This window comes from Corylus avellana, chromosome 10 (genome assembly GCF_965113065.1).
Source record: "Corylus avellana chromosome 10, dhCorAvel1.hap1.2, whole genome shotgun sequence".
Classification (NCBI taxonomy): Eukaryota; Viridiplantae; Streptophyta; class Magnoliopsida; order Fagales; family Betulaceae; genus Corylus; species Corylus avellana.
This window is the reverse complement of record NC_142499.1, coordinates 19,410,360-19,431,790: the sequence shown is the minus strand read 5'-3', so window position 1 is coordinate 19,431,790 and position 21,431 is coordinate 19,410,360. Positions and strand designations below refer to the sequence as shown.

At 35.0% G+C, this 21,431-nt stretch overlaps 3 protein-coding genes and 1 non-coding gene across 4 annotated transcripts; 1 reads left to right on the top strand and 3 right to left on the bottom strand.

Moving 5' to 3' along the window:
• The first annotated feature begins 4,034 nt into the window (after nucleotides 1–4,034).
• On the top strand, nucleotides 4,035–6,551 carry LOC132191416 (expansin-A4). The gene is made up of 3 exons (XM_059606416.2): nucleotides 4,035–4,310; nucleotides 4,712–5,030; nucleotides 5,877–6,551. Exons 1-3 carry the CDS (start codon nucleotides 4,163–4,165, stop codon nucleotides 6,184–6,186), a joined length of 777 nt encoding a protein of 258 aa, XP_059462399.1. The 5' UTR covers nucleotides 4,035–4,162; the 3' UTR covers nucleotides 6,187–6,551.
• A 2,758-nt stretch (nucleotides 6,552–9,309) lies between these two features.
• On the bottom strand, nucleotides 9,310–9,382 carry TRNAK-UUU (transfer RNA lysine (anticodon UUU)). The gene has a single exon. It is a non-coding gene; the product is annotated as a tRNA-Lys (tRNA).
• A 1,153-nt stretch (nucleotides 9,383–10,535) lies between these two features.
• LOC132162429 (16 kDa phloem protein 1-like) lies at nucleotides 10,536–11,452 on the bottom strand. The gene is made up of 4 exons (XM_059572670.2): nucleotides 11,386–11,452; nucleotides 11,181–11,246; nucleotides 10,772–10,913; nucleotides 10,536–10,677 (listed from the first exon to the last, which is right to left on the bottom strand). Exons 1-4 carry the CDS (start codon nucleotides 11,450–11,452, stop codon nucleotides 10,536–10,538), a joined length of 417 nt encoding a protein of 138 aa, XP_059428653.1.
• A 1,633-nt stretch (nucleotides 11,453–13,085) lies between these two features.
• Nucleotides 13,086–16,668, bottom strand: LOC132191343 (receptor-like cytoplasmic kinase 176). The gene is made up of 7 exons (XM_059606302.2): nucleotides 16,467–16,668; nucleotides 16,155–16,236; nucleotides 15,228–15,553; nucleotides 14,750–14,885; nucleotides 14,482–14,624; nucleotides 14,266–14,389; nucleotides 13,086–13,743 (listed from the first exon to the last, which is right to left on the bottom strand). Exons 2-7 carry the CDS (start codon nucleotides 16,201–16,203, stop codon nucleotides 13,295–13,297), a joined length of 1,227 nt encoding a protein of 408 aa, XP_059462285.2. The 5' UTR covers nucleotides 16,204–16,236; nucleotides 16,467–16,668; the 3' UTR covers nucleotides 13,086–13,294.
• Nucleotides 16,669–21,431: the final 4,763 nt, after the last annotated feature.

Sequence of the window (21,431 nt, the reverse complement as noted above, 5' to 3'; positions counted from 1 at the left end):
GAGAATACTAGATCTACTCCTCATCCACCAAAAACGGTCGAAAAAATTACATTATTTTTCTCGTAGTCGCTCACGATAGCGGATTTAAAGAGAAAACTATTATTCAAAACAAACAACACAACTAACAAATCAGCAGTGACCGAAGTGGAAGAGATGATGGGCACCGGCCAACATTGGCACATGGTACATAACATTTAAACTTATTACGAGATAATTGTGAAATAAAAATGTAGTATATAACATTTATGTTTGTATATTATAAATAAGTATTGAATAGTAATTAAAAATGTATTTGATTTGAAGGGGAAAGATATAGAAATAAAAGATTTGAGGGGGACAAGTGGAAACGCTTAATGGTAGACAACGGACGTGGTACATGTGGAAGCGGAGGGAATAGTGTGGAAGAAGCAAAAGATGAAGGAAAACAATAATTCGGATCACATGGGAGTTGGGCCTTTTGGATGGACAAAAAGGAGAGTTTGAACGTTGAATCATGAGACACTCTCCATGGGCCTTTGACTCCCAGCAACCGACTCAAAGGAACCTCACATGCCTTTAGCCGGCATTGATGCGACATCACATCCTCAACCTTACTCTTACCCTTATAATAATAATAATAATAATAATAATAATGTGTTAGTATTATTTTATGTTATATTATGTTACCTTTCCCCTCTCTGGATTTAAACGTCTTTACGTTTTTTAGTTTGTTTAGAATTGCGTTTAAAAAATACAGTTTTTAAGTCAAAATGTGGTTTTTTTTTTTTTTTTTTTTGGTGCGAAAACTTCATTTTTAAACTTTGACCAAAAGCGTTTTGACAATTCTTAAGCTTTTTTGACCCTTAAAAATAATTTTAATTTTTTTTACCAAACGAATATTTTTTTCTTTCTCAAATTGACTTTTTAATTATTAAACGCACTCCCAAACAAGCTTTACCTTGCTTGCTTGTCTCTTAATTCTTTACTTTCCAAGTCTCTTTTGTGGAGAAAATCTACCGTTGCATTTGCTACATTTTTTATTTTTTTTCTTAAAATAAAAATATTAATGAATATTCTAAACACAAATATTTCTAAAAATATATAAGTAAATTTGAGGGGAAACTCTACTTAACCTCATGAATTGTCCTTTTTTGCAATTACTCTCATAAACTTTAAAAACTCAATTTAGTGCATCTTTCTTTTTTTCTTTTTCTTTTTTTTTTTTTTTCTTTTTTTCAATTTCGCCCATATTTTAGGATTTTTGTTAAATCGTGTCAACATTTACAAAATACCCCTATTTTAAAAAGAAAATAATTTTTTTCTTCGAAGATTCATGTGGGTATATTTGCAAATTTTGTTAAATCCTGACCAACGCCTAAATCCTTGCATATTTTTTTTTCCTAAAAAATATGTGGTATTTTGAAAATTTTGACATGCCCCTCAAATCCTAATTGAAAAAAAAAAATGAATGAAAAATGAATACACTTAATTGAGAGATTTTGATTCTTTGAAGCTTATAGGAATAAATAGAAATGTGATGAAAGTTTATAGAAGTTAAGTAAAGTTTTCCCTGAATTTTATCTTTATGTCATATGAAAACACCAATAAAAAACATATAAACAAACAAAGCTGTAACGTTTGCTTGCAAGCTGGAGAAAGTTAAGATTTGGTTTGGATAAGGAAATGGTTGAACATAAATGCACATTTTCTAAATATATGAAAGTCGACAAAAACATATTGTCGTACTTCCAAAACCATCCTGTTATTCCTTGTATAATCAAAATTATAAACTTCATATGCCAAAATAAGTTTGGATGGAGATAATCACAAACATATCACCTGCCATGAATCTTCCTAATTTCAAGATAATTCTTGTATAAATATTGTATAGAAATACATTACCTTTTCTTAAACTAAAAAAATAAAAAAAAGGGTCTTGTGGTATTAAAAGTATTTTGAAGGTCCATGTGGTTTTCAAATTGTCCAAAATGATTCTTACTTTGAAATAAACCATTAAAAGTACATGTGGATCTATGTTACAACCCATTACCAATTGACATGTGGCATTGCTAATGACTCATGCACGATTATAATTTTATCCTAAAATAAAAATTGAAAAAAATGAGTTGCACCTCACCAATTGAGGGCTGGGTGGCTCCCCTCATGCTACCCTTCGACGAGGTGACCGATCGCCCCTCATCAATGTGGGAGAGCATGACAGACAATTGGTTATTCTTTTTTGAGACATCCACTCCTCGCTTAATGAGGAACGATTAATTGTTTTTGTTATGACAATGGAAGGCTAGTTGACCCAACCAATGAGGGGTGGACGGTCACCTCTCATCTCTCGGTTGGTGAGGGGTGACCTCCTAAAATTTTTAATTTTTATTTATTTATTTATTTTGAAGATAAAATTGTAATTGTTAGTACATGTACGTGAGCCCTATAGTATCGATTGTGGATTTGCATATCTTTTGTGCAGAAATGGACAAAAGAAATTGAAACCAAACATTTATCAATACAAAAATTACAAATTTAGTGATGGATTTTTAAAAAAATATGAATGAGTGATGGATGGAAATGAAAAATAACATTTTCAAATGTTTTTATGGAAAGGAGAGCAACTGAGAATAGTAGTTAGGATTGGTGGAGAGTGGGCGTTCGGCTCTGCCCCTCTGCCCAATAATAACCGATTTTTATTTTTATTCTGTGGATTCATTCAATAATAGCCGAAATTGGTCCCTGAAAATCTGTATGACGTAATTCTAAGCCGTGAGAGTGAGTGGGCGAGCAAGCGGGGAAGGAAGGGGCGGCAAAGAGCGGGCGTGAGGCTCGAGATGGGTCCCACTATACGGTTAGAGCCGATAGCTATTCACACGAGCTGATAGCTATATACGGACAATGGTCCCTCACTTTACGCGTTTATTTTCCCCTCTTTGTTTTATCATCGTCTTCGTATCTTCGTTCCATTGGCGAGCTTTAACTTTTTCTCTTTGCGGCCCTTTCGCGGCTTTGGTACTCGGATTCTCCATTTTTTAATTTTTAATTTTTTTTTTAAAAAAATATTATTACTTTTTAGTTTATTCTACTTTAAAAGAATTTCGTTTATTTATGATAAAATTACAGCCATATCCTCAATACTTGTGATAGAAGCAAGATGGCTTCAAAGTAGAGGTGTTTTTTTGAAAGGAAAATGGATAAGTGCTTTTTTATAGTTGATGGAATGAACGGTGGATCTACTTGGTTGGTGGATCAATTGAACTTATCCCAACTCCAGCAACTTGAGAGAAAGTTGATGCGGTGGGAGTGGGAGATAAAATATTATATTATACAAAAGCCATTAAATTTTGATACAAATAAAATTGAAGGGGCAATGTTACATTACATATCCCCTTGGCCTTAATTACGTGGCTTATCGCTGGCTTTACCTTTCAAATTCTGAAAATCTCACCATAATGTTTCTTTCTTTCATTTTAATACCATAAAATTGCTATGTTTTGCCAGGTGTCAAGTTAATAAGAAGTCAAATAGATCGGAGGAAAATGGGGTTTTGTTCTTGAAGAGTTATACTCCACCGATTAGATTTATGGTAAACAAAAGATGCTTAAAGTTGTATCAAGAAGAATAATTAGGTGTGAAATCAAAAGCCTTAATTCAACCTAAGTAGTCCATTAATCCTATGGATGTATTCTTTTCTTTGGAATTTGGAATATGAATCCAAGTTGTGACCAACCAAAAAAAAAAAAAAAAAAAAAAAGATATTTCAAAAATAAAAATATAAAAAAAACGAAAATGAACATGAAGTGGCCATGTGTGGTGCACATGAATACTACTTCCACGCTCGTCAATCTAAAGAGTGATCCAAACTATTTCTTGAAGGAAAAGGAAAATAGGACGAATTATAAAATTAAAAAAAAATTAAAAAGGATTTAATTACACAAAATAGATCTACGTGTGTGTGAGAGAGAGAGAGAGAGGAGAGAGAAAGAGCATTAAATACGTAGTAATAATATCAGACCCTTTGCTCTCGCTCTGCTGTTGATTTCCCCCACCCCCCAACCCTAGGCCACTCCATAAGTACCCCCACGTTCATCCTGCTTTCCATTCGCCTCACCCAACCCCAACGCACTCCTCTCTCTCTCTCTCTCTCTCTCTCTCTGTGTCTGTCTCCCACAAACACACAATGGCTCCAATGAGTGTGCTAAGCATTGCTACACTTCTCATTCTCTTTGCGGTGGCTGACGCTAGAATCCCCGGGATTTACACCGATGGGCAGTGGGAGAGCGCCCACGCTACCTTCTATGGTGGCAACGACGCCTCTGGAACTATGGGTACTCTCTCCATACTCTCAACCTTTCTTCTTGCTAACCTCATAAAATCCCATTTACCCATTCCCCTGCTTTCTTGTACAACTATGGAGATATACCCCTCTGCATTTTTCGTCAAAATATCATGTCCCTCAACTCATAATGTCCGTTTATGCGAAACCCCCAGTTTTTCTCCTCGTTTCCTTCATTTATAACTTGATGAGACATGCTAAATGAATATATAATCCTTATTTTGCTGTTCAAATTCACAATGTTAGAGAATTTTTTACCCATTGATTAGATTTTCTTAGCTCTGTTCAATCTCTCCACAGCATATGTAATTTCTAAAGTTCTGGTGGTGTTTACACCACGGACCTATGTTAGAACGAAACTCTAATAACCATTTCTGGTCTCAATGCCTGCAGGTGGTGCCTGTGGATACGGCAATCTCTACAGCCAAGGCTACGGAGTGAATACGGCTGCATTGAGCACTGCGCTCTTCAACAACGGGCTGAGCTGTGGCGCGTGCTTCGAGATCAAGTGTGCCAACGACCCCAGGTGGTGCAACCCTGGCAGCCCTTCCATTTTAGTCACGGCCACCAACTTCTGCCCCCCCAACTTTGCTCAACCCAGCGACAATGGCGGCTGGTGCAACCCCCCCAGGCCTCACTTCGACCTCGCCATGCCCATGTTCCTTAAGATCGCTGAGTACCGCGCCGGAATCGTCCCCGTTTCCTACCGCCGGTGAGTGAACGTCCCTGCTCTGTTTTGCTTTAACGCTTTGTGGGCCTGGTTCTTTTTCTCTATAGATTTGGCTTTGTTTCTTTTCTTTTTGGGTTGACTAAACTGCCCTTATTGTTTATTGTTTCTCTAAATTGCGAAGCTTTTTTCATAAAAAAAAAATAAACAAAGGAATTGACAAGTTGATTTTCCTCGGAACCATACAGCGGTATATGTTGAATTTATGTGTCCTAGCATTTTCTTTCCCGTTAGTTTTCTCGAGAAGCAAACAAGAGGCTAACAGAATCTCTGCGCTAGTGGCAGTGTTGGTTGAGAATCCGTTCAGGTTTTTACGTCGTTTACCCAAGCTTCCAACGGAAACCATTTTTTTTTTATTCCCTGAACCTTTTGGTCTTTTGGCTTGGCGTGCTCCGGGCAGTTTGACTAGAATAACCTTACTTTTTCACAAATCTCATCTATTTTTTATGAAATAACCCAGGGTCTTTTAGGAACACGCCAAAACCAACTGGTTAAGTAAACCCTGACTGGGTTGGGGGAATTGAGGAATTCCACAGTTTCCAGTTTCCACTCAGTTCCAGGGTATTTCAGTAATTAACGATGGATAACATTATTAATTATTTATTGAATATAATGTCACCGGAAAATCAGGATAGGGCTGTGCTTTCCCAAAAAGTGAGAAAATCCTCGACATGTTTCGCGCTGTCCCATGCGTGTGATGGGTCACTCATAAGTTTTGCTACCGGAAATACCAGTCAAACCTAGGGTTTGTAACCGTCGCAAGAGTTATTCGTAATGTAATTAAATCTTAAATAACTTTTTGTTGATGTTAATTTTTAATGTTTATTACAGGGTCCCATGCCGAAAGCAAGGAGGAATCAGATTCACGATCAATGGATTCCGTTACTTCAACCTGGTTCTGGTCACCAACGTCGCGGGCGCAGGAGATATCGTGCGCGTGAGCGTGAAGGGGACGAACACTGCCTGGATGAGCATGAGCCGCAACTGGGGCCAGAACTGGCAATCCAACGCCGTTTTAATGGGCCAGGCTCTGTCGTTCAGGGTCACGGGCAGTGACAAGCGCACCTCCACCTCATGGAACGTGGCACCAGCACATTGGCAGTTCGGTCAGACTTTCAATGGAAAGAATTTCCGCGTCTGAGTCCTTTTTCTCGCGCTATATATTTTTAATTTTTAACTTCTTTAAGTTTCCCGCTTTCAATTTTCCTTTATTTTCCCGGGAAAATTTGGAAGTGGTGGGGTAGTAAAGTAATAGAAGGTGAAAAAAAAAAATGGTGATAGGTAGGAAAGTCACTCAGTGAGTGTGTGGTAACTTTTTCTTTTTAGCTTTATTATGTTCCTTTAAACGTGTGTCTGTCTTAATGGCGGCCGAGTTTAAAGTGTATGGGCTGAAGTGGCTGCAATAAGAAACATGTAGCCCGCAGCTCTTATTATATATGTTTTCGATACTTTAATATATAATATATATATAGTGTAATGAGAAACTTTTTTAAGTGTCTTTTATGCCCTTCTTGTTGCATTAACTATGGTTGTTTGGAAGGGTTAATAAGGGCTTACAATTTTTTATACGGTTATCTTAAACCCGTGACTCGTACTCATGCTTTTGTACGTGGAATAGCTAACTAAAAAGGAAAAGAAAGTGAAATAATGAATTTTGCATTAACTAATTTTAGTGCGGCATTAATTGGTGCTGGAGAAACCGTGGGATGTAAAAGCAAAAACGCGTCATATGCCAACGACTTTGTCGATGTGCCTATTCATTATACTGGTGCTGATTGGTTTGATGGCAGCTATATACGCGTTTTAGTCAAGCGTAAATGCCCGTGTCTGTGAATATTATTACTTGAAAATGAATAACATCAACATACATTTTAATGGCCCATAATTTTTATAATTTTTTTATTAAAAAGAAAAGGACAAATTGGTTGATAATTCGTTGATTTATAGAGAATAATTCTTATAAGGGGGAAAAGCAATGAGGCGGTGATGGTACCGATGAGGCAATGGGAAGTAGACCTCCCTCCTGTGACCTGTCGGTTGATGTTCAGGACAGCATGTGCGCTGGCAGCTGCTCTGGCTCTGAGTTGTCGATTTACTTTCGTTAATTTCCTGTCGCTTGTCATTACCCTTCATCTCTTCTTTGCACCTTGTTTGCTGCCTAGCCTGCCTTGCCTATTGAATTTCCCCTGCACACCTACTTTACTACTTTTACTGCATGATAAAGTTTTCTCCCATTTTTTTTTTAACCCCCTACGTACCTATGTCAGAATAATCCTTCTTTGAAACAATACTTTGGTCGTGCTGCTTTATTTTTATTGAAAACACGGAGCCATCTCCTTATCTTGCTGTCAAGAAAAAAAATGTGGTAGACTAGCCGATATTTATATCAGTTAAAGAAAGAGCTCAATGCAAAAAAAGATGCATTTTGGGTCTTTGAAACAGTTCAAATCGTTTTTGATAATAATCAGTTTGATTTGATTTACCGAGAAGGTCTACGGTTCGAGTTCGTATAGCCCTAATAATCTAACTATAATAAAAATAAATAAAAATATTTTTATTAAAAAATAATAATAAAAAGATTTTATTTTCGTTTAGAATATTGATATCTAATAATAGAATAGAATTCGAAATTCTAAACAAAAAAATATCAGGTTAATTTTGTTGATAGAGTTTTCCTCTAAATTGGGTTGGAGGAACTTTCTTCAACCCAGTCTATAAAAATGTCATGTGTTCATTTTTTAATACCATGCGAGATGCATATGAGTTTTTAATATTATTTATTCTAACTTTGTCCCTGTTATAAAAAAACATGTGTATCTCACATGTTTAAATGGCACGTCATTTTTATAGATCGAGTTATAGAAAGTTCTTCAAATCCAGTTCGAAAGAAAACTCTGTCCATTTTTTTAATGCATTTTGAATACATCTTAATTTAATAGACTAAATTAAAAAAAATTACTCAAATCTAATTTAGAAGAAAATTTTATTATTTAAGAGATAATTTTTCCAATATCTTGAGAAATGTGCCTATTAGATTCTGAAAGCCTTCAAGCTTTAACTTTATTCTCCAGTGGCCAATCAATATAGAAACACAATAGGTTAAGCGGAATAATAATAATGACAGAAATAAAGAAAATTGGATAAAAACAAAGATTAAGGTGAATCCACAGTTTAAAGTCTTATGAATTACATACTTCTTTCATGTATGATTTAAGTACATTTGAAATATTTTAAATACAAACATATTCCTTAAATTAAGATTAATAAATATCATTAAAATCCCCGCTTGAGTTCTAAGTTAGAAAACAAAATACCCAACTCAACAAACATGAAACATACTTCCTTTTACCCGTTTAACTAAATTAATCAAATTATAATTAACATATAATATAAGAATATATTTATGTTTTGATATGATTTCAACCCAATTAACACCTTGGATGCACAACGAAGCTGTCAGTTTCTTAGTCCGGCACCAGCAAACAAAAACCAAGCTGCCATCCAAAATCCTTTCACAAAAAAGGCCCATAAGGGTGAGTCTTTGACATATGGCATAGCCATTGTGCTTGTCTTGTTGGGAAATATTAGGCCGGTGGTAGGATGTATTTGGATGATATCTTCTGCAACAAAAGAGGAAACCCCTGCCTGGTCTGCAACAAAAGACGTGGAATTTATACCTTATCGGAAGCACGACTTTCGGAACGTAACAACAGGCCAGGCGGGACCTACTTCGCAGTTGTTTCCTTTAATCCACCAATTAGCTTGATGCACCACAATGGCTTAACAGAGAAGGGTATTGGGGTCGTCTGATCTGTTTTACTTTTGTCGGTGCTTTTCTTTTTGAAGAATCTTTTCGCAAATGGGGGTTGAGGTTTATAGAGACAGATGATAATGGAACATGAATCAAAGAAAAAAAAGAATACTTATATAACTTTCTTGAAACTGGGAATCCTTTTGAAAGCTTGTGATCAATCTGCAGTCAAATTTGTCCTGATGCCAATGCTTTCCTGGGTTTACAAGTGGGTGGGGGATGTTCGTGATTATTTGCAATCCACAGGTTAATTGTCCAGTTAATGGATTGATTAATGATATAGATTTTACAAAAGAAAACACTTGAAAAAAAACAAAGAAAAAAAAGGAAGAAGAAGGGCCTGAACCACTTGCAGGGTTCGAAGGGGGCTCACTCTAAGCCTGAGCCTATACTGCCATGGGCGGAACCCCAAAGGGCCAAAAGGAAAAGGCTTTGGTGACACAACAACAGCTACGCCGTCTGTGGGAATCGAACCCACGACCACGTGGTTAAAAGCCACGCGCTCTACCGGCTGAGCTAAGACGGCCAGATGAAAGGTTCAGCCGTAAAATAATACTAGTACCTATTCACTTGGGCATTTATTAGGATTTTTTTTTTTTCCAATAATAGGACAAGGGTTACCAGGAAGTTTATTAGGAGATTTTATTAAAAAGCTTATGGGCACTTTTATTCCTGTTTTGGAATTTTACCGTAAAATATATATGTTTTTTTTTTTCGAAAAAAGTTTCTTTTTTATTTTTGAATATTTGGCGTGACACAAAATAGTGGTTGACTTGAAATATTTTTTGTTGACAAAAACAACCATTTATGATGGTTATAAGCAATATGATTATATGACTGTCTCACAATTGATTGTCTAAATTACAAGCAATATGATTATATGAACATACAATTATATTGAATCTCAATTACACCATTCAAAGACCTATTTTCATAGTTTCTTCATTTGTTATTCTTATTTCTCGTCTTTCTCTATCTTGCAGCTCCTTAAATTATACGAAACTATAAAATAATATTTGATAATTTTTCATACGAGCTGAAAAGCTGAAAAATACATTTCAAACTATTTTTAGAATTGCAAACAAACAGCCAAAAAAAAGAAAAAAAAGAAAAAACCATTTTTTCAAAAAATGTCTTCAGTTAAAAATTGTTTTCAAAAAAAAAAAAAAAAAAAGATTTCACGCCGAAGAAACAATTAACGCCTCTCGTTTGGACATACGTACGTTGATGCGCATGATGTCTAGACGGCTGGACGGACCAACTTCGAATCTGGGCTCCAACAGGCTCGGAATGAGCCGAAACATTTTTAATTTTCAGTTAGCCCATATAGTAGGATTGTTAAAATAGGTAGAATAAAGCCCAGTTTGATTGGGGTTGGCTAGAAGTTTTCAACACCTGAGCGCTCCTTTGTGCAGGCAAAACAGAAATGTCATATACTCGGAAGAAGATTTTCTCCGGTTCAAGTGAACCGAAGATAAGATGAGCACCATTGACTTATGTGAAGTGCATAAATCTAATAGTTAATTTGTAAGATAAGATGAATCAAATATAAAAAAAAATATTGATGGTAAAAAGATGCGATGGATGCACAATCTTTTTTCAATCTTTTTATTAAGTTGAAGCTTGAAATCATATTCATAGATGCATGATAAACAAGGGAACACATTGAAGTTGTACGTTTACAGAATATGGGTGAAAGTTACAGCGACACAAATCTCGCCGGAGTAAGTGTTGTCCGGAAGGACAACCCTATACTTGCCACGTCGAAGTTCAGCCTTTCCCGTCTCCACCCCCAACGACACCACATCCTTCACATATATTCTGCACACACCAACTCGACAACCTCAGTAAATAATTGTCTTTATTTAGATCAGAGAGAGAGAGAGAGAGAGAGAAAGAGAGAGATTTTACGTACGTAGTTTCACCAACAAAGACATGGTGGGAGGTTTTGTGGTTGTCCATAATTTGAAAAGTAAGCTTATATTTGTGATCTTCACCACCTGGGTACTCGGCGTTGAACGTTAATTTCTCGTTCCATACTCGTTTCTTTCCTTCTCCTGCATGCAATTTCCATTTTTTTGTTTTTGTTTTTAAAAAAGTCTCATAAATCAAAGCACATGCATAGGTTGAGAAATGCTATACATCCCAAATTTTCTTTTCAAAATTTTCTTTTCAAATGACGTCTCACTATCTCATGAGATTTATTATTTTGGAAAGTGTGTCACTAACTCATAGGGTAGTAACACATCATTTGAAAGCCAACTTTTAAAACAAAAATTTAGAATGTTTAGCATTTTTCATGGGGGTCATATATATTGGCCTACCTCGAGCCACACTGCTCGTACACTCTTGATTTCCATATCGAATTACAACGTAAGGATTCATCTTAGCTGTAAATTTAAACAAAACTTAGCAAAAGTAGACAATTACCAAAAAAAAAAAAAAAAAAAAAAAAGGTAATATATAGAAGGACAAAGTAATATCCAAAATATAAATTGTACCATGAAATTAAGCAAAATGAAAAATTACCAAGGAAATCTTTGTCTCGAATGCCTTGGACATTAGCCAGCAAAACCTCCAGCATACCTCTGGCCATCTCTCTCTCTCTCTCTCTCTCTCTCTCTCTGAGGAAGAAGAAGAAGAAGATCCTTAAAGAGAGGTTGAAATCTTGTCTTGTCTCTTGAAGTTATATGTTGTAAAGGGGTAGGCTTAGGCCTGGGTTGCTTGCATCTACGAGTCTTCTATTTTATTTTTCTGATGAGCCTCCGGTTCCCCCTAATTAAATGGCAGGACCAAGTCCAGAGAAGAAAACTTAAAACATGCTGGGATTGGGAATTCGGATGAACTCACATTCCCGTTTCAATGGGTCCTTCTCCCCCTGCTCTACCTTCATGATATTATATATTAGCAAGTCAATGTTAGCATTCTCAATAAGATAAATGACATATGCATGGATATTATTAATTAATTAGTTCATATACAATTAACTACTTCATTTTGCCATTAAACAAAGGTTTATTCTCGGACACGTTTCATTAATCTAGCAATTTTAAATTTGTTAATATGGATTGTTTACAAGAAAAATGGCTGTCAAGATGTGAAAAGAAAATGGCCAGACAAGCAAACGACAATGACGCCAATGTTCTATATATGCGGGAATATTGTAGGCCTGCAGATCTATCAACTTTCTTTCTTGTAGTCCCATGTTTCCTACGTAATAGCTCTTTCTTGCCTTCAAAATAGAATTTGGTCAAAATATGATTTTAGTCTTTGAATAATATTAGTTGATCTCACGGCCAACCTCGGACCAAGAATGCATGCATGTATGAGAGAGATTGGAGGTAAGCTTGAAGACTAATCGAGGGGCATAAACGATCGAGAAGATATCTCCAATGCTTAAGTCAGTAAAAAATTTAATAAAAAAGAAAGAAAGAGAGTAATAGGATATTCAGAATGTATATACTTCAAGTGATTGCCTTCCTTACAACATATGTAGAGTGTTCTTTCCTATGCATGGCTTTAACTAGGCGTTGTTCATTGATAGGATGACTCAGTAACACTATAACTTCTCTCTCTCTTATTTTTTTTTTTTTAAATATTTTGGTGTCAATTTTTAAATCCTCGTAACAAATGAGTCTCTTCTTGCTTGATCTTTAGTGTTTAGTATACAGAGATAACAATATAAGCAATAAACAATGCCTAACATCAACATGTTCTTTGAACCAGGCTAAATTAATATGATGCCATTATTTTTTTTATTGTCTATGTGAAAAAAATATGGTTAATTGGTTGACAAGGTCATTTTTTGTTGATTTCTTTAAATTTAGTTTTTATCATTAGGGTGGTAACTAGATTTTTTTTTCTTAAGCAAAGATCTACTAGTATATTCGCTAAACACGGGAACACTTAGAATTCGATTGGGGCTCATTAGGATTTTCTTAATTTATTGGAGCATTACATTGCCTATATATAGTAGTTTATGGGCAAACGAGGGAATCTCTATTTTTCCTGGAAGATTCTGGTGATTTCCTGTAATCTTTGATTCTTTATGGTGGATTCTAAAACCTTTGACGCTATCCACTGCATCACATATCTCCAGGTCCACTAGAACCAACATGACCACTTCATTCCCAGAAAAAAACTAAGACTCAATTCTAGTTTTACATATCATCTCTGGTTTCAATCATAATCAAACACATTCCTGGAACCACGCATGAGATTGAGGGGCCTTTCATGCTTCTTGTGTAAAGCAGAAAATATTTAAAAGCTAGCTCTAGTACATATACAAAAGCAAAAAACTGTACAATGTTCAAGGAAACATTGTAATGGTGCATGGTGCATGCTTCATGCTTGAATCCTGAAACTGTGTCCAGACCCTGCCATGAGTCATTCAATACAGAAAAAGATATATCTGCTACTTAAAAAACTTTTCCTTCCCTTAAGCATGAACCAGACTAGCAGAAGGCCTCGGGTAAACAGTGAAGTTTGAATCCTCCTTCACGGTATCTCTGCATGAGACAGCAGGAATTCCATTGGAAAGGCTATGAGCATTTACATGGGGCTCGTTTTCATTACTTTTTGGTGTGTCCTGAAGCTCCTCCAATGCTATTACCACCTCATCCATGTTGGGTCTGTTCTTGGCTTCCACAGCAATGCATTGAAGTGCAAGGTAAGCGGCCTTTTGTGCCCTATCCAGTGAGTACTGACCTTCGAGGCGAACATCTAGAACACGGAAAATCTTTTGTTTTTTGTTCAGGTAAGGTTTTGCCCACTCCACCAGGTTCTGTCGTCCAGATGGCCGGTTCTTGTCTATGACTCGAAGGCCAGATAAAATTTCTAAAAGTACGACTCCAAAGCTATATACATCACTTTTGGCAGTCAGATGACCTACCCAATAAAACATGCAATTAATCATCAGGACACAATACATTGATTCAGTTTTGTACATATCAATACATCAGTAATTGAGCCATGTACTGTTACAAAACCTGACCAAGCAAATTCAACAAAATAAAAAACCAACTTTCATCCCTCTTGGCCAGAGTGCTCATGGAAAGATCGTCAGAACAAACCGTTAGAGAAGGCTCGTATCTCTCGGACATTTGTACAAAAGCACTTGGAGGAAAGTAATTCTAATATTTAAACAGGTTTGAGCATTTCTGAGTAGAATTTTACTGATACACTTTGCAACTCTCAAAATAAAGGCTCTAAAAAGCGTTCTAATGGATAATGAAAAAGTATACTACTATTTATTTCAGACAGAAATTCAGGTTTGCATGGAGAGAATGGCATAAAAAAGGTACATCTTACCATATTCAATCACCTATAGCACAAAGGTTTGTGGAGTGGAGTTAAGAGTTCACATAAAAAAATGACTTTATTGAAGAAGCATACATATTGAAAGAGTACCTGTGGCTAGATACTCTGGAGCAGCATATCCGTAGGTTCCCAAAACCCTAGTAGAGACATGGCTTTTACCACCTTTTGGTCCATCCCTGGCCAGACCAAAATCAGACAGTTTTGCATTGTAATCCTGCAAAAGAGGCAGCATAGCAGAAAATAAGTCTGATTGAATTCTAAAACTTATCCAGAAATTTGATCAAACAGCCTAGCCAAAGTACATACCGAATCAAGCAGGATATTAGAAGTCTTAAAGTCACGATATATAACTTGTGATTCAGCATTGTGAAGAAAAGCAAGTCCCTTTGCAGCATCAAGAGCAATTTTCATTCGGAAGCTCCAAGAAAGTGGATGGAAGTGAGATCCCCCTGCTTCCACAATAATCCAGCGTCACAATTACAATATGCATATCTTAAAGGAAAAACAGAAAAAAAAACTTGAAGTTTGTTTTTTAATAACGGGTTGATTGTTAAAGGGGATATAAAGAACTCACTTCGAAATAGATGATTTTCCATGCTTCCCTTAGGCATGAACTCATATACTAGAAGCCGATGGTCATCCTCTAAGCAATAACCAATCAAGTTGACAAGATTAGGATGATGCAACTGCCCTAAATAGTTGATTTCTGCCTGTATATCCAACAATACAACAAAAAATCAACTAATGCTCATTAAGAATTTTCTGATTGTTGTGCTGTTTGGCAAGTTGTAATCTTGCCAATCTAACAAGTTCCCACAAAAAGTATGAACGGTCAATGTCAATTGAATTGGCTGCTTGCACTAATCAATTATATTAAGGCGAAATGGGTGATATCCTATAAATACCTATTTCTCAAAACATCCTTATATAACAGAGCTCCTCTGATTGAAACTTGCAATTCTGGCCTAAATTCATAAAATTCAATTTCCCCAAGCAAGAAAATGCACTGACCAAAAAACGAATAGAGAACTAAGAAGGGAACTAATACTCACCAACCATTCCTTGTGACCCTGGAGCCCTTCTTGGTTCAGCCTCTTCACAGCAATCACTATGCCAGTCCCAGGCCTGGTAGCTGTAAGTGAATGCTCATCAATCCACCCCTTAAAAACAGAACCAAATCCACCCTCTCCTAATACACTATCAGGGCGGAAGTTTCTTGTAGCCATTTTGAGTTCGCTGAAGCCGTAATTCTTCAAATTGGAGATCTCCAAGATCTCACCCTCACTCCTAGGAGTCATGGGTACGGAAGCCGATGAGAACTTGCTACTTGAATTACTAAAGTAATTCCCATCTCTGCTCACATTTTTTGAATTGAACCCTACACAAAAGCCATTGAGACAAGCTTTTATGTGCCAAAACCCGCAACATTCCCACCATTCATCATCAAAACTGATTTTCAAAACGAACCCCCAATCATAATGTTTTTGAAAGCAAAATCCCTCAAAGCAATACAAAATTCATCTAAGCATCCTCTTGAGATAGTAGTTTTAGTGTTTGAATAATTGTCAGGAAGTTTATGGCACCCTAGTTGTGCAACAAGTACATCATGAGGAAATTAATCAATTTATTCTGCAATTTCAAAGCATCCCATTCCCGAGAGGTATTACTCTCACAAAAGTTAATTCATTCAAATTTGAACCAAAACATCAGATGCAGATCAAATACTACTAAATTAATATCTCATCCAAAATTGTTTGAACAATTCAAACAAGCCATGCATGTTTAGGCAAACAAAGACAATCTTGAAACTTATATATTTCCACAAGGCAGCTAATTTAGCAAGGTAAAGGCAATAAAGATAGTAAATTTAACATCCTAAGTCAAACTGAGCTCAATCAAGCACTGAAAAACTTTTTTTTTTTTTTTTTTTTTTTTTAGAAAAACACAACGAAAACAAAATGGAACAAAACGAAAGCTACCTGTATGAGGAGTCACGGCCTTAATCCGATTGCTTATGCAAGCCCCCATCCAAAACAGATCCTCTCAAAACTCTCACCAAGACTTTCAGATACAAAAGGAACTTTGAAATTCAGAGAAAACCGAACTAACCCTTTTAAGAAACACAGATCCAAAGCAAGTTTCTTTTTGTTTTCTTTTTTCTTTTTATGATTTAAGATTGTTGCAAATTTGCCAAAAACTCAGTCTTCTGAAAGAAGACTAGGTAAAATAGCAAATGGGCAACAACAATAAACGAAACAGAAAGGAAATAGAACACGGAAAAGATCACCCACTTTCTCTTTAGCGCAGATCGAAGTGATTGAGCAAAGACTTGAAATGGATTTTTGGTGCAACTTTCTGTATTGGGTCTCTCTCTGGTTTCTTCTCTGATTGATGAGAGAAAAGGTCTCCGCTTTTGGGAGTTCCATTGGTAGCCTTTTTAGACCTCGGCCAACTAAGCCAATAGGAAGGGAGGGTGGACGGTTGACTTGCTTTTTAGCTTCTCTGTCATCTTCTTTTGCTCCAACAAGCAAACAAAACAATTTTTACTTGTAGAATATTTTACTCAGACAAATCTTTGGCAGATTATGTAAAATCAATTTCTAGAAGTCAGGATTTGGCTCCTCTGTGTTGTCTATATTTGCCGCCATCATGCCAATTAATCTTTTTTTTTTTTTTTTTTTTTTTAACACGGCCGTACAAGAAAGAATATATTTCAATTAATGACCTTCGTTTCATTAGGTATAATTCAAAACTGATTGAACTAAATCTTAAAAACTAATCTTGATTGTTAATGGGAGAAGAAGAGCATTCACTTTTGGTTGAACAAATTAATTTTCACTTTAGTTACAAAAAAAAATTATTATTTTTTTCTATCTTATCTTTAAAGTGTTTACATTCACTTCTCTATTTTAATTTTCAATTTTTTATTATTTATATTTAAATATTCGTTTTAAAATATTTCTTTATTCATTCTTTGAGATAAGAGAGAATGTTAGATTTTTTTTTTTTTTTTTTTTTTGCATTTTTAATTTTTACATTTATAAGTAAAAACATGTTTGGGATTGCGTTTGAAAAATAGAGCTTTTAAATCAAAAAGAGTTTTTCGATAAAAGCTTCATTTTTAAGTTTTTGCCAAAAGTGCATTTTTACCATTTTTTCGACCATTAAAAGTGTTTTTTTTTGTTTTTTTTACCAAACGAGTATTTTTTTTTTTTTTTTCAAACAGACTTTTTGAATGTTAAAAGCAAAATCTCTCGAACTCAATCTCAAACAGACCTCAAATAGCGTATAAAGTAAATTTGGTGAATAGTATATTGTCTCACCAAATGTTTCAACATTTTACCGAGCTAAATATAAGTCAATTTTGGTCCCATTTTGGCCCGTCAAAATAATTATTTTTGGTAGTCGAATGAGAATGCTCTATCGATCGGGATAATGTCACATTTGACATGTGTAAGAGAACGTTTGGTTTGCAATTTCCTAGGCCAAATATACATTTTTAAATAAACTTGTGAAGAGTGTTATATTTAGGAATGCTTTGAAAAGATAAAAAAAATGATGATTTTAAAATGTCAAAAAAAAAAAAAAAAATCTACATTTTAAAATTCAAGACAAAGAGAAGCAATTTTAAAAATACATGATTTTAAATACCAAATTACAATTTTAAAACTCAAATCACAATTTAACAAACATTTAAATACGTTTTCAAACCTAATTTGAACAATCTGACGGTAGTTTAAGGATAGCTCATGATGTTTATTATGACGTAGATGAATGCTTTTTATTGTTCTAGGAAGTTTCTTATATATATTAGATGCATGAACATTGAACATTCCTGTGGTGGTTGTGGGCGTTTCATTCTAAGGCGTAGGATTCTCATGATGATAAGCCTCATTTTCTTCTGTGTTGATGTCAGTGCTAACAACCAATGATTGACTTGAAATTTTATCAGATTCGTGACCCTACAATAGTAATTGACGTATTTTTTTTTTTTTATTAAATTAAAATTTAATAGTGAATTATTTCAAATTCCAATAATAATTAAGAGGATAAAAAAATGGAGGTGCTAGATAGGTGTACATTATTAGATGAAATGAAGTGGATTTTTTATGATTTAGATTATATTTTATAATATATATATATGTTTTAAATTTTTTCTATATATTTTGTATTATAGTTCAATTGATTCATACTTTAGGAGATTAATTTTTCATAATTTAAAGTTCATTCAAACCTTACAAGTGACCACATGGTCTAGGATGGAAAAGTTAAAATTGCCCTATTTTTATTTATTTATTTATTTTTATATATAAACAAATTAGGTAAGCCTCATTTATGAGATGATCCACTGTATATATTTATGATTTATTTTTACAAATGAACAATTATTACGTTTAGGAACCTAATCTATACAAAATTTTCAAAGAGAGTTTGGAGACGTACGCCATATATCTTGCTATAATACATTTTTTTTATTTTAAAAAAGGTAAACTTCAATCATTTTACGAGGCAACCGTATGTTTATTTTGTCCAGTTGGTAGATATAATCGAACCGACATGCTAAAGAAAAAAGAAAAAGGAAAAAAGAACCCATATCCCGCTGGCTGATGTAAATTCAGCTTGCTGGTTTTAATAATGGGGACAGCCATGCTCAAGCTTCAAGAGGCATGTGGGTCAATGACATTAAAGGCAGTAAGATAAGTTTGTTGATTCTGCATATTTTGGCCCAACCAAAATTAATGATCATATCCATTTCAGTGCAGTCCAATTATCAACGTCATGCTCTTGGCTCTTTTCTCTCCGATGTTTATTTACTGGGTTAAATTTACTTTATCTCGGAAGTTTTATGAATTTTTTAATTCGAGCGTTAATGTTTAAAAATTGACAATGTATTTCCTTAATATTTCAAAAATTTTCAATTCAGACATTTCATTATTAATTTTCATTAAATTGGACGAAAATCTTTGAAATTACGTAATTACCCTCAATGTTTTTTTTTTAATTTTAAATTTCCGTTTAATTAGACGGAAATTAGTAACAGAGGGTCTAAATTAATTTTTTTTGAAACATTAGGGGGTACATTACCAATTTTTAAACATTGAAGTTCGAATTGAAAAATTTCTGAAACTTCAGGGGTAAAGTGAATTTAACATTTATTTATTTATTTTTAGTTTTGGGTTTTGAGTTTTGCGCGAACAAGTGCCATTTGGTACGTCTATTGGAAAAGGATCCTCTCAATTTCACTGGAAATGGAGAGAGTCTATTTAGTGTATTTAGAGGGGCATAGTTGTACATTTAGTTTTTGAACAAATTTTTTTGGACAACTATGCCCCTTAAATACATTAAATGGACTCTCTCCATTTTAAGTGAAATGGAGAGGATCCTTCTCCACGTCTAGAGCGTAGCCTTGACAATGGGTGAGAGAGACGGAAGGACCGAGATTATTTAGAAGTTTTTGTTTGAATTTCCTAAAATTCGGGTAGAGAATGAAAGCGAGAGTTGTAAAACACGGGATGCTGAGCAGATATGTCTGTCACACTAGGTGGCCCGGCCCACCCAAACATTTCAGGCTACACACCATTTTCTCTCATTCTCTATCCAAATTTCGAACAAAATTTAAGAGATCAGGATCATATAGAGAATCCATTTACCAAAGATTAAAAGTTAAATACGAGTACATCGATCTAATATAATGTTATTTATATTATGGCATCCTCTAAAGGTCTATATATAACCTTCTTGTCTTCCTTTTGACATCCTTAATTTTATGGCTTTTTTATTCTTGTATGCTGTGTTAAATTAACAATTTACACCAATGCATAATAAGATGACCAAACAAACAGCTAGCATTATAGATGTGATTTTTAGTTTTGGTTGGACCAAAAATTGAAGGCTGCATTCTTGGACCACACTTGTTCTTTATAGTCCACTCTCTTCCTCTATAGTTTTATTAATTAAGATAACAAATTTCCATGTTCTATTAAAGAATTGAGATGCATGCCCTTAGAATTGGATCCATCATTGGAGCTCTATATAATACTAATCTCAACTTTTCCTTGCCATTAATATTATAGGTTAGAGAAGCTTCTGGCTCACTAAGCATGCAAGAGAATAACATGCACTTTAATTAAATGGGTCTCCTAGCTTATTCTAATTTTCACTTGTTGACGTGTGTGCCTTGACCCATCAAGGTTTGGTGTGGGATCCATTGCTTTTACTAGTCCTTGTAAGCTTTGGTTTCATATTCCAACTTGGAGTGGGAGAGGAATGCACCGACGTGGACTTTTCTCCCAAAAGTAACCTAGTTTGCTTGCTATATATACGTACTTTTTGGTTCTTTTTGTGTGCACAAGAGAAGCAAAATATAGCCGCGCAAGTATAATTTTGTGGGCTGCTGTGTTTGAGGGCGGCAAGCACCGTATCACAAGATAGAGCCGCACAAAGACTAGTCTCTAAAAGAGAGAAAGGTGGGCTGCAATGTGTGTGATAAAAGGGCGTCGCTCTTGATTTTGGAGGAGCCAAAATAAGGGAGAAAAAGAAAGGGTGCTAAGTGGAAGAGGAAAAGAAATAGAGACCAACCACCATCGTATCCCAGCAAAAGAAGAAGAGTTAGTATTCTTGTCTTTTGTATTCTCTTTGGGAAATAATCTCTATTGTGTGATAATGAAATTTGAGTGTATTGAGGTTTTGAGTATGAGTGATTTTCTTTCTACAATGTTTTTGTACTCCATCTTTCATAGTGAATTTCTTTGTGATCGCCTCCGCCAATAGACGTACCTCATATTGAGGGAACTATTTAAATTTTGGTGTTATCTTGTGTGTGATTGTTCTAGCCTTATTTAACCGTAATTGTGATCGCGTGTTTTTTGCACAACGTCACTGACTTCTAAATTGGTCTTCTCACAAGTCATGAGATAGTTTATAAAATATAATTGTTAAAGGTTTTGTGATCTGTTGACGGTTGACAGATGAATATATTGATTAGTACTAGATTAATTAATGTAGAAGTCATACGAAACTAGGGTTGATGGATGTGTCCGCTTAATATATATTGTATGTATAATGGGATAATTCCAATACCAATCATTTTGTCTGACTTATGTATATATAAGCTGTGCGCATTGTATAGTTTGATAGGTTGTTTCTAAGTCTAGCATTCTGTTCGGAAGTATTCATGATTTGGTCTTTCATTTTCTCTTTCATTCGAATCATGAATGGAAAAGACTCCCATCTTATAACTTGTTCCTTATGAGAAA

Excerpts from the sequence above, each read along its gene's own strand:
- LOC132191416 (XM_059606416.2), top strand. The coding sequence starts at position 4,163 with ATGGCTCCAATGAGTGTGCTAAGCATTGCTACACTTCTCATTCTCTTT. Across the intron at positions 4,311-4,711 it reads CGACGCCTCTGGAACTATGG|GTGGTGCCTGTGGATACGGC; the intron begins GTACTCTCTCCA and ends CAATGCCTGCAG. Across the intron at positions 5,031-5,876 it reads GTCCCCGTTTCCTACCGCCG|GGTCCCATGCCGAAAGCAAG; the intron begins GTGAGTGAACGT and ends TGTTTATTACAG.
- LOC132162429 (XM_059572670.2), bottom strand. The coding sequence starts at position 11,452 with ATGGCCAGAGGTATGCTGGAGGTTTTGCTGGCTAATGTCCAAGGCATT. Across the intron at positions 11,247-11,385 it reads TCGAGACAAAGATTTCCTTG|CTAAGATGAATCCTTACGTT; the intron begins GTAATTTTTCAT and ends TTAAATTTACAG. Across the intron at positions 10,914-11,180 it reads TACGAGCAGTGTGGCTCGAG|GAGAAGGAAAGAAACGAGTA; the intron begins GTAGGCCAATAT and ends AATTGCATGCAG.
- LOC132191343 (XM_059606302.2), bottom strand. The coding sequence starts at position 16,203 with ATGGGGGCTTGCATAAGCAATCGGATTAAGGCCGTGACTCCTCATACA. Across the intron at positions 14,886-15,227 it reads AGGGTCACAAGGAATGGTTG|GCAGAAATCAACTATTTAGG; the intron begins GTGAGTATTAGT and ends TTGGATATACAG. Across the intron at positions 14,390-14,481 it reads CTAATATCCTGCTTGATTCG|GATTACAATGCAAAACTGTC; the intron begins GTATGTACTTTG and ends CCTCTTTTGCAG.